This window comes from Balaenoptera ricei, chromosome 9 (genome assembly GCF_028023285.1).
Source record: "Balaenoptera ricei isolate mBalRic1 chromosome 9, mBalRic1.hap2, whole genome shotgun sequence".
In the NCBI taxonomy this organism is placed as follows: Eukaryota; Metazoa; Chordata; class Mammalia; order Artiodactyla; family Balaenopteridae; genus Balaenoptera; species Balaenoptera ricei.
Genome location: NC_082647.1, coordinates 75,492,925 through 75,506,040, shown reverse-complemented (window position 1 = coordinate 75,506,040; position 13,116 = coordinate 75,492,925). Strand labels below are relative to the sequence as shown.

At 38.9% G+C, this 13,116-nt stretch overlaps 1 protein-coding gene across 1 annotated transcript in view; it reads right to left on the bottom strand.

Moving 5' to 3' along the window:
* The window catches only part of DNAH11 (dynein axonemal heavy chain 11), a 333,679-nt gene that overhangs the window by 71,908 nt on the left and 248,655 nt on the right, over positions 1-13,116 (bottom strand). Inside the window, exon 63 of the mRNA XM_059933975.1 lies at positions 10,880-11,050. Coding sequence (XP_059789958.1) covers positions 10,880-11,050 — 171 coding nt within the window. The remainder of the gene's footprint in view (positions 1-10,879; positions 11,051-13,116) is intronic.

Below are 13,116 nucleotides of genomic sequence, written 5' to 3'. Positions count from 1 at the left end.
GCCTAGCAATTCAGTGAGAATCCATCTAATTGCTTCATTAAATAGTGCAGGATGTTCTCAATCAGGATGGAGCTGAAAAAAAAGGGAAAGAACCTCCCCTCTTAAGAAGTTTTACTAGAGGGAAAAGAACCGGCTGGAAGCACATACCCTGAGCCAAGCTAGACTAATCCTAACACCAAACGCCTATTAGGATCCTCTGAGAATTGACCAAGTGGTATATTCCAAAGGATAAAAGGGAACTTATTGATGAGGTAAGACTCCCAGTTTCTTTTAATATGACGGCAACAAAACAACCAGTATTTGTAAGGTTTTAAGTGCTTACAAAATTTACTCATATACTTTCACTCTGTTCATTGCCTCACTTAACTCTTACAGGAGTTCTGCCAAGAAGATGTCTCTCTCACTCTCTTTCTGCTCAGGACACTGAGGCTTAGAAAGGTTAACTCCATGTATAATACTTCCACGTATTTGCTCTGTCTATAAACTGCTAGGTCAGATTAATGAGTGGAGCGCAAATGCCTCCTTGAACCTGCCCATGTCTTCATTTGTCTGCCCAGCAGACGATAACTTTGGAAACAATTTTGGGTAACAATTTTATTTGGACCCTCAAGGCCACGTACGCCCACTGCCCCTGTCCTTTTCAGTTACCACCACGCTGCTCTGAATGGATGGCATTCCCCATGCCATCCTCCAAACTCATGCCCCCACTGTCACACTTTCTGACAATTGTTCCCGCACGTCCTATAGTATCCTAGTCCTATTTGGGCCAAACTCTCTTGCTCCCTCTATCTGCTTGTCTCAACTAAAACCCAGCTCTTCCCTAGGGCAGTGGCTCTCAACCCCAGGCTGTATATTAGAATCACATGAGAGCTTTCAAAGCTGCCAACATACCCCTCGCCCCACAATCTCTAAGGATTCAACTTCAATTGGCATCTATATGTTTTCAAAGTTCACTCCCACATGATTTAAACGTGAAGCTGGAGTCCAAGAACCAATGTCCTAGGGTCTCACTTCCCTTGAGGGCTTTCTTAAGTAGACAGTTCATTTTCTTAATAGTCCCATTACTGCAAAAATGTGTGTGGGTAACAGTGGTCATTCTTCTTACTCCCCTGCACATCATTCCAAGACCACAGCTCTTCCGTCCTTGAGGAAAAATGCCACCTCTGAGGCCCACGGAGTCCAGCTCTACAATCCTCGATGTATCCTCCTCATATTAAACCCTTAGCCATTGGTCCTTCTCACTTTCCAGGTTTGGCTATCAATCTGTGACAACCTCAGTGCGCATGGAGATGACGAATCCACTCTCCAGCCTTGACATCCTTCATGCCAAAGCTCTACATTTCCTTTCCACTCTAGCATTCTGGGGGAGGAGGCAGAGGGAGGGTAAAATATCAGAACCCCCTGGGAAGATCACACAACACGCCCATGTCTAGTCTCCCTTGCACACCCCCTACCCTCAACGATGTTGGTATATTTTGGGAGGGTATTACACCATCTCCTTCTTTAGATGGAAATGCTATCCCAGACCTTGTAATAATCTGAAATTGTTTCATTATTGAAAGCTAAACATCTAATACCCAATTCTTTAACCATGATTATCTATACCTCTCTCACACCTTTAAACATAATATTTACTCTTACCAATAGCATTAAGACAACCAGTCCTTTACCCACCACCGATTTTTCATCGTGGCAAAACATACATATCATAAAATTTGTCATTTTAATCATTTTAATGTGTACAGTTCAGTGATATTAAGTACATTCACACTGCTGTGCAATCACCACTACAATCCATCTCCAGAATTTTTTCATCTCCTCAAGCTGAAACCTCATACCTATTAAACAGTAACTCCCATTACCCCCTGCCCCCAGCCCCTGGCAACTACCATGGTACTTTCTTTTTCTATGAAGCTGACAATTCTAGGTACCTCATATAAGTGGAATCATACAATACTGGTCATTTTATGACTGGTTTATTTCACTTAACATAACATCTGTAATGTCCACTAAAGTTGTAGCATGTGTTAGAATTTCCTTCCTTTTTTAGACTGAATAATATTCCACTGTGTGTATATGCTACATTTTCTTTATCCATTCATCTGTTGATGGACATTTGGATTTCTTCTACATTTTGGCTATTGTGAATAATGCTGCTATAAACAAATATACAAGTATCTGTTTGAGACCTTGCTTTTACTTCCTTTGGATAGTAGATGCCCCAAAGTGGAACTGTTGGATTATATGCTAATTCTACATTTAGTTTTTTGAGAAACTCTATCATATGTTTAACCACTTTTTTTTTTTAACATCTTTATTGGAGTATAATTGCTTTACAATGGTTTGTTAGTTTCTGCTTTATAACAAAGTGAATCAGCTATACATATACATATATCCCCATAACCCCTCCTTCTTGCGTCTCCCTCCCACCTTCCTTATCCCACCCCTCTAGGTGGTCACAAAGCATTGAGCTGATCTCCCTGTGCTATGCAGCTGCTTCCCACTAGCTATCTATTTTGCATTTGGTAGTGTATATATGTCAATGCAACTCTCTCACTTCGTCCCAGCTTACCCTTCACCCTCCCCATGTCCTCAAGTCCATTCTCTATGTCTGCATCTTTATTCCTGTCCTGTCCCTTGGTTCATCAGAACCATTTTTTTTTAGAGTCCATATATATGTGTTAGCATACGGTACTTATTTTTCTCTTTCTGACTTCCTTCACTCTGTATGACAGACTCTAGGTCCATCCACTTCACTATAAATAATTCAATTTCGTTTCTTTTTATGGCTGAGTAATATTCCATTGTATATATGTGCCACATCTTCTTTATCCATTCATCTGTTGATGGACACTTAGGTTGCTTCCATGTCCTGGTTACTGCAATAGTGCTACAATGAACATTGTAACCATTAGCTTTTAACTACACTCACATCTCTACCGAACCTAAATAGAGCCTTCCTTTCCTTAATCGTTTTTCTGACTGTCACACGACCGTCCCTGTCTTCTTTTCCTTCTGGCTTATCTGCCTATAAATCTTGTACCCTGGCTGAAATAAACATTCTCTGTCTTCTCTTTTTGCTCCCAGACTGTGAGTATTGCTGATGACAGCTTTATTACTGTGACTACGAATTTATCTTTTCCAAATTCATCTTTGGTTTCCTAAAGCTGCTTGGCAACACTTAACATCTACTCTCCAACTGCTCTCGATGGGTATTTTTGACGTTTTCACCACCCTCCTCACAGCGATCTTCGAGTTTCAATTTTCTTATCTTTGGCCAGCTGGCACTGCAATTTCCTGCTTCCCTGAGAGAAGAGAGACCAGCAGCTATGACTACATCAGCTTTCTTTCCCTGTATCAGTATCTCTGCCTGTGTCCACCTTTGTCTCCTTCCTTCCCACCTAAGTTGAAGGAGTCTTGCGTCTTCTACCTGAGGGTCATTCCATTTTCCTCTATTCTGATGCCTTCTTCCCAATTTCTGATGGATCGGGCCTCTTCCCCCTTTTATCATCAGCAATTCCTTTTCCATTCTTCCTCTGGAAGCATAGAAACATGCTCTAGTCTCATTCATACTGAAAAAACAAACCCTTCACTTACTTCATGTCTCTAACCAGGCACTTCTGTTCATCTCCTTCTCTTCACAGGCAAATTCCTACAAGAACAATCTGCTTTTTCTGCCTACTTTCCTCACTTCCTGTATAACTCAGTGCAGTCTGGCTTCTGGCTCGTTACACCTTCGTGGTCACAAAAGACCTTCACATTTCCAAGTCTGATGACACTTCTAGTTCTTAGTTTTTTTTCTCACTTGTCTCTATAGCTTTGGCATCACTGACCATCCCCATGTTTCTACTCTTATCTCCTAGGACACCATTCTTGCCTGGGGCTTCTCCAGTCTCTGACTGTGCCTTCTTCAACTTCCTCAACTTCCTATTTACATGTCAGCACTGACTCAGCTCCCTTTACTCTAAACCTCTTCCCTAGAAGATCTCACCACACCTACAGTTCCAAGAGCTACCTTACATCAATGACTCCCTGATATGACTCCCATCCAATAACACTCTTGTCCAGCTCTCTACTGGTTATCGACACTTGAATGTTTCAGAGACACCGCAATGTTTCTAAAACCAAACTCTTCGTCTTTTCTCTCAAACTAATTGTATTTTATTTTTTTTAAGCTTTATCCATATTTTAATCTTATTTAAATGTGCTTACATACATATATTTTTAATAATGTAACATCACCATTTTCTAAAGCCCCCAAATTCCTTTGAAATACTTTTTTTTTTAATTAAAAATTTATTTTATTTTATTTATTTATTTTTGGCTGTGTTGGGTCTTCGTTGCTGCACAAGGGCTTTCTCTAGTTGCGGCGAGCGGGGTATACTCTTCGTTGTGGTGCACGGGTTTCTCATTGCGGTGGCTTCTCTTGTTGAGGAGCACACAGGCTCTAGGCGCACGGGCTTCAGTAGTTGTGGCACGTGGGCTCAGCAGTTGTGGCTCACAGGCTCTAGAGCGCAGGCTCAGTAGTTGTGGCACACAGGCTTAGTTGCTCCGTGGCATGTGAGTTCTTCCCAGACCAGGGCTCGAACCCATGTCCCCTGCATTGGCAGGCAGATTCTTAACCACTGCACCACCAGGGAAGTCCTCTCAAACTAATTTTAATCTGAGGGAATAGCACCTTCATATATATACTTTCTCCCCATCAATCCATTGCATTGTTTCATCAACTCTTCTTCCTTGCCCCCTCTGGAATCATGCCCCGGCTTGCCACGTCTACTGTCATCACTTTGTTCAGTTCATTGTCTTCTGGACTGTCATTCTAACAGATAACAATAGTCTCTTCCCCCTCCAAGTCCTGTTTCCTCTGTGGCCAGTGTGAGCTTTCAAATGAGTAATCTGATCATGTCACAGACCTGCTTAAAATCCTTCAATGACTCCCCATGCCTCGGATTAAGTTCAAACTTCTTTTTTAGTTTATTATATGGGGTTATAATATGGCCCCTCACTAATTCTGTAATGTTCATATATATTGTCCATTTATAATTATACATCAGTTCACCTACATTTTCTAAGTTATTTAACATTCTAACACTTAACTCACTTGGAACTCTTTTTATTTAACATGAAGCCATGAAGGAGAGTCTTAGCTGTATTTCTGCCCAAATGGTTGGTCAGTTGTTCTATCACCATTTATTGAATAATCCATTACTTACCCCACTGATACACAATGTACATTTAAGCACACATTTATTTTAAAATATGTATTGGTAGTCTGGTAGTTCCTCAAAAGATTAAACATAGAGTTACCACACAGCTTAGAAAATTTCACTCCTACGTATGTACTAAAGAGAAATGAAACATGTCCACACAAAAAATTTGTACATGAATAACTTAAATGTTCATAGCCACATTATTCATAATAATCAAAAAGTAGAAACAACAAAAATGCCCATCAACTGATGAATGGATAAATGAAATGTGGTATATCCATCTAAGGAATATTATTCAGTCATAAAAAGGAGTGAAATACTGACACAGGTTACATCATGAATGAACCTTAAAAATGTGCTAAGTGAAAGAAGTCAGTCATAAAACACCACATACTTTATGAGTTCATTCATATGAAATGTTCCAAACAGGGAAATCTTTAGAGACATAAAATAGATTAGTGGTTGTATAAGCCCAGTAAGAATGGGGTGATTGGGGATGATAGCTAATGGGTGTAGGGTTTATATTGGGAGTGATGAAAATGCTCTAGAATTGACTGTGATGACAGTTGCACAACTCTAGGAATACACTAAACACTACTGAATTGTATACTTTAAGTGGGTGAATTGTATGGTACACAAATTATATCTCAATGAAAAGGAATACTAAACATCCACAATGCTGCAGGCACCATTCTAGGATGGAACAGTGAACAAAACATGCAAAATACTTGATTCCATGGATCTTACATTTCCTCTGGGGGAGGGAAAAGATATTAACCATAACAGGTTTATAAATAAGATAACATATTAGAAAGTAATAAATGTTATGGTGAAAAATACGGAGCAGAATGAGGCATGCTGAGGGATGAAGGCTGTAGTCACATCTAGGGATTTGAAGCTGTTGTTTGAACAAAGACCTGATTGATGGAAGGGAGTGGAACAACGTATGTCCTCAGGGAAGGTACTTCAAGACAGAAGAAACGGCTAGTGCAAAGGTCCTGAGGCTGCAGCATATCTGGCATATTCAAGGAAGGTGACCAGTGTGATTAGAGCAGAGTAGTGAGGAAAGGCATAACAGGTAATGAGACAAAGAGAGATAACAGGGCCAAATCATGTAGGGTTTTATAAGCCTCTGGAGGGTTTCTAGCTTTTGCTCTGAGTGTGATGGGGAGCCATGAGAGGGATTTTAGAAGAAAATTCACCTAATCTGACTTACATTTTTAAAGGGTCACACTGGCTGATATGTTGAGCTCCAATTTTGGAGAGAAGCCACGAATGTAGAAGCAGGGAAACCAGTTAGGAGGTTTTCGCACTAACTGAAGAGGAAGATGATGGCTTGGCCCAGGATGGAAGCAGTGAAGGTGGTGAAAAGTGGTCAGATTCTGAATATATTTTAAAGGTGCAGCCTACAGAATTTCCTAGATGGACTGGATGTGGGTGTCAGAAAAAGAGTGACATCAAAATGACTCCAGGGTTTTCGAGCCTGAGCTAACAAAAGGATGGGCCTACCATTAAACAAATCAGGAACACGTGGGTAGAAGAAGTTTTAGGGGGAAGATCAGGATTTCAGCTTGGATGTTCTATATTTGAGACATCTTTCAGACACAGAAGTGAAGATGCCATTGTCTGGGCTGCAGGAGTTAGTGGTATCCAGGCGGCATTTAAAGCCATGAACCTTAGCACAGGGAACTATACTCGATATTTTGTAATAAAAGGGAAAAGAATCTGAAAAGGAATATATATATATATCTGAATCGTTGTGCTGTACACCTGAAATTACCACGATACTGTAAATCAACTATTCCTCAATTAAAAAAAAAAAGAATAAAAAAATACATAAATAAAGCCATGAACCTAGTAAGAAGCAGCTCAAAGACTGAAGTTTGGGTCATTTCAACATTAAGAGATTGGGGAGAAGAGGAAAAAAAAAATCAAAAAAGAAGTCTGAGGAAAATTGACCAGTGAGGTATAAGGAAGATGGGGGGCGGTGACTCCTTAGAATCAAGTGAAGCAAGTATTTATGGGAGGATGGAGTGCTCAAGTGCATCAAATTCAGTTAAGTACCATGAGAATGGAGAACAAACCACTCAACTTGGCAACGTGGTAGCAAAATCTGACAAGAGGCATTTCGGTGGAGTGGTGGGGACAAAAGCCTGTCTGGAGTGACTCAGAAATATTGAGGGAGGATTTACAGACAGTGAATGTACATTCCTCTTCTGAAGTGATGACTGTAAATGAGAGCAGAGAAATGAAGGAGTAGCTGGAGGGGCAAGGGGCGTCAAAGAGAAATTCACTGGTATATTCTTTTTTAATGGGAGGAATAAATGAAATAAATGTATGTTTGAATGCTGGTGGGAATGATCTAGTAATGAATTAGTTGAGACAGAAAAATTTCTGATGACAAAGAAGGGAAAAGTTGTCTAGAGTTTTCCTCAAGGAAGGGAAAGGGGATGGAAACTAGAATACAATCTAAACAGCTGGCCTTAAATAGAAGTATCATCTTACAGCATCAAGAGGGAAGACAGTATATGAGTAGAAATGTTGGGAGGTGATAGACGCAGTTGTGGGAGTTTATACATTATCATACATTAAATATATCAAATATCTCTCTACATCCTTAAATGCTTCTGAACTCTATTCTATTCTCGTTTTCTACTTCCCTTGAAGAACCACTTTGCTGTAATTATTTTAGCTTTAGAATATATTTTAATATCTTGAAGGACAAGTGCCCTCTTCCCATTCTATTGCAAAATTATGATGGTGTTGTTAAAAATATATTCTTCCAGCAAACTTTAGGATCACTGGGTCAAGTTAAAATATAATTCCCCTTGAAATTCTGACTTGAACTGAGTTAAATTTGTTCATTAGATTTTGGAGTTTTGATGCATTTAGAATATAAAGTCTTCATTTCTAGGAACACATTAAGGATTGCTGTCTTGGGCTTCCCTGGTGGCGCAGTGGTTGAGAATCTGCCTGCTAATGCAGGGGACACGGGTTCGAGCCCTGGTCTGGGAAGATCCCACATGCCACGGAGCAGCTGGGCCCGTGAGCCACAACTACTGAGCCTGCGCGTCTGGAGCCTGTGCCCCGCGACGGGAGGGGCCGCGATAGTGAAAGGCCCGCGCACCGCGATGAAGAGCGGTCCCCGCACCGCGGTGAAGAGTGGCCCCCACTTGCCTCAACTAGAGAAAGCCCTCGCACGAACCGAAGACCCAACACAGCCAAAAATAAAATAAATAAATAAATAAATAAAGTAGCTATAAAAAAAAAGAAAAGTGCTTTTAAAAAAAAAAAAAAAAAAAAAGGATTGCTGTCTTACTTTATAAGAGTTTTCTCTCCAAGGTTACCTTAAATATGTCAACAGGTCGTTAATAAACAACATGCTTAGTTTAGAGATTTTTAAAATGACATAAATCATAGTCACTTGTTGACTGGTTAATTTACAAACTGTTGTAATCCCCAGGACACCCAAGTCAAACTGACAAGCCAGAGATACTCAGGAGAGCAATAGGGTAAGAAAATACCCTATATACTGTGGAGCAGTAAGAGGAGTTGCTTCTTGGGAGGGCAGGACAAGGGAACACTGCTGAAGGAAAATTCATCAAAAAATTAACATGAATAAGCAATTGCAGCCACTCTTGGACCCTGGCACATGTTCATAAAGATGTGACTGTCTTTCCACTTTGCTGTGACTGAATCTAGAAGGAGTAGACGGTAAGTAGCTCAGAAACTGGAAACCTCCATTCCATAGGACAGACATTTTTTAGGTTTTATGTAGCACTTTCTGCCAGGGGTCTTGGAGACAGAAAAGTCTCTTCCAAAAGGATGTCATTTATACAATTTGGAATCTCTTTCTTCCTTTAGCATAGCTATGCCCAGAGATGACTGCGAGTAAGCTGGTCACATTTGAAGGTCTGTTTCTCATTCAGCATGATGTCTACATGCTCAAGAGGAAAGGAGAGAGCGTTGGGATGACTGAAAACAGACACGGGGGTCTTGAGAACTGTGGGCCCACAGTGAAACACAGGCCCATAGTTAAAATGAATGTTTGTTTAGCATAGAGCATCAGAAAATTATCATTTTTGCTTTGGCTATATGTTTAGAATGTTTAGACAGTTTGGATAAGTCAATTAATTTTATTTTATTCTTCAAAACAAAATGTTATCTTCATGGAACTCCACATTTGGAATTTTAAGTCAATGGGAACATATAAATCGATTGATGGGAAACTTCCCAGAAACACATACCCTAAAGAATGCAATACCAGCAATTAAGACTCAATTTTAAAACTTAAATTTGAGAAGGCAAGTTTTCAATTTAAAAAATGCAAAATGACTGATAGCCTAAGTGCATGCCGTTAATACTATTACATGATCCAAAGTGAAGAGTAATTGTAAAAATAAGAAGACAATGTGACATTCAACAGTTTGTACATCAGGAAGTGAATTTCCCTATAATTGTGGAAAGAATGAGAAAACTTTATCGATGGTGGAGAATGCAGAGAGGACCACAAAAGAGGACAATCATCAATCTGAAGTAGTCATAGGGCAACCCAGACCAAGACACTCATGTAGGGGATTGAAGTTTGGAGAAGATGAGACTGACAAAAAAGAGAGAAGAATTAGACAGCTGATACCTTCTGAAACTCACAATGCAGTAGGAGGTGGACAAAATTACCAGAATGCTTTCACCTCTTATATAAAAGGCATATTTTATGGCAGAAATACTTAAAGAAAACCCTGAACATTCATTCAGGGGGTAATACAGATAACCTCGTTTTAAAAATCTTCCATATAAAAATATGGCTTGATACTGCAGATATATTAAATGATTTAGTTACAAAAGGATTTTTCTTTTACAATTATTAATTATGGGATGCCTTTAATAACAAGCTTTCTCCAAAATATTCAATATTTAATTTTATTTAGTTTGCAGAAATTCCATTGGCATGTCTTTATGTCCTGAAAACAACTATTGTGAAAACTGAGGCATAATTACCAACATAGAACACAAGTACACAGAGAGATTTAGGATTTCTTAAGGGCTAGATATGTAAGTGAAGAACCCACTTTAATCAAGTGAGATAACACAGTGCAGCACAGAAAACAGTGGCCTGGTTTCCTATCATTTATGACTTTATCAAGTCATTTAAACTTCCGTGTCTCAGTTTTCTCCTTTGTACAAGGATGATCTTAAAATACACGATTTGAAATCTTCCTAATCTATGATTTCATTTTGCTTATGGGTTTGAATTTTCAAGTTGAGGATAAGCTATTTTTATACTTATATACAAGTGCTACACTTTTCATCTGAAAGTAGTCATGAAAAGGATTTTCAACAAATAACCTGTAGTATTATTAACAAAACGTTTCATGCTATACGCTAACATGATAATCCAAATCTGATTTCAGTTAACAGTTTTGTTAAAAGCAGTTTTCCAACTACATCTCTATGGTTCATACAAATAATTTTTCTATTTTCCATCTCCTGGTTGAAACCATCATTAAAATAAGAAAAACTGCAACACAAGAAACATCTCCTTCAATACTAGAATTTCCAGTCAGTTGAGATTACAGAGGTACAAAAAAGCCTGGTACATATACTGTTTTTACTACTGAAATTTCAGTGTGATGCTTCTAAATGTGGCTAAGGTTAGGAATTGATCTTACCTTCTGTCGAAGAAAGGGAACCCACTTGCAGTCTACCAGTTCCTGGCGATACTGCTGCGTAAAGGATCCAACGTAAGACACATATGCTGCCATAAGGAGAACATCTCCACAGAGCGTCTTCTCTTGAGCTTCGAAGGACTGAACAGACTGACCCCAGCGAATCTTCTCTGACTGAAAGATAAGGTTACTCCGATGTAACTGCAGGGTGAGCAGCAACTCAAGAAACGTTTAATGTAATTACCTTATTCCTCAGTTTACGTCTAGGTCACTCTGCACAGCCTTGAGAAGGAACAGAACATGACTGGATGGCATGACCATGATAATCGTTCATACGTGTGACCCATCATTACGAAGGTGCTCTCATAGTATCTTCAGGGGAGTTTACGGCAACACGACATTAGATCTTGAACATCTCCTTTTTGTTGGAAGCCCGAACTCTAAATATGATTGAGGTCCTTCTTAAAAGGCTGACAGTCACTCTTCTCTCCCTCTAGGAGTAGAGGACCAAGAGCTGTGGCCAAGACTGAGTGATGTTAGGATTTTTAATGGTGGCTTGGATGCTCTCCATCATTCCTGATTTTCAGCAATGTTACTACACCACCCTAAGCAAACATTATCTTAAACATTTGGGCCATGGGCTGATTACAGAAAAAGGAAAATGACAAACACCAGTTATGTCAATTAATTAAAACATAAAGCTTAAAGAGCCACCTAACAAGGATTCTGTAAATTAAAGAATAGTGCTGGTAGTTACTAAACTCGGGTTATTTTTATAGTATAATCACTCAATCAGTGAAAGAACTTACAGCCCATGTAAAAAAGATGGAAACCAGCAGGACTTCACTAGCTTTGAAGACAGTATGCTCGGAGAATGCTGTTCAAATCCTTATATCTAGTTGGCTAGCCATTTAAAATCTGATTTCTGGGTTAAGTATGTGGAGCCCTTAATATTGGATTTGACTAAAACTGCAATAAATATCTATGGATTGATTGAACTGCAGAATACTTCACTAATTCATCTGGTTTCAATGCATGCTAAAATTTAATACCACATTCTAAGAACATGTAAATTAATAGGAACTGAAAAAAACCCCCAGCAAATTGATAGTACAAGCAATGAAGAACGCTGTGGAATTTAGCTTTACTCATGAAAGAAGAGAGACAGACCACAGAAAGCAAAAACAATGTATGTCAGAGCAGACTGCAATGCCAGTTCTCTGCAAGCCATCACAATACCCCTAACACTGAGGTAATGAAACTAGCAGGTGACAATGGTTATGAAAGCTATTTTAAGATAATCTGCTTTGCTCGATAAAGATCACCCCAAGTTACCTCTATAATTACACACTAGGGAACTTCAACTCCCTTGCCCTCTTTATAGAATTTATTACTTTCCTTCTTCAGCTATAGAAAATATATCCATTAATTTTGAAGAAGAATCTCTCATTTGCTTTTCCTCCAATTTTGTTGTCTTTGGTTAGTAGATGATAAACAATAAAGGGCACCCACCTCATTCTCCAAAACAGCTTTGAAATTTGAAGATTTACTAAACATAGACTTACCGGCGATTGAAATCGTCAATAATTTCACTATACCACCCACGCAACATAAATCATTACTGACACTGGCTAACAAGGGTTTAAGAGTTGGAACATGTCCTGTAATAAATTTCTAGACAGTTAAAAATCACTATAATTTTATTCTAATGCATTATAGATTGCCTGTAATGTCATCCTGGCTGGGGTGACCCATTTCTAATTTTGAACAGCTGTTCAGCTCCGGAGCTACTTAATGATTAAATATAAATTGCCTGATTTATTAGTCTGAATGGTTGAGACTATAGCTTCCAGGTCAATGCTATATAGACAAAATCATCAGTCTTGGTGTTTTTCAGAAGTTAACTGTCTCCTGTTCTAGTCAGAAAGAATTTATCCTCAAAGGAAAAGGTCTGACATCTTCAATTAATCCTTTAAAAAAAATATATATATATATACACACATATATGTATTTTTTTGGTTAGTTAACATTATTCAACCATTTTTTCCTCTCCTTTTCTAAATCATCATGAATAAATAAAGCCTTTGGAAGACATTGTTAGATACAAGGTAAAGCCTGTTTTTACCTTGATAAAACTTTCAGACATTCTCTACTTCAAGTAAATCTAATTCAACAGCACTTTTTCTTTTCCTCATGTACCTCATAAACCGTAAACCCTTCAAACTGCCTAGATCTTATCA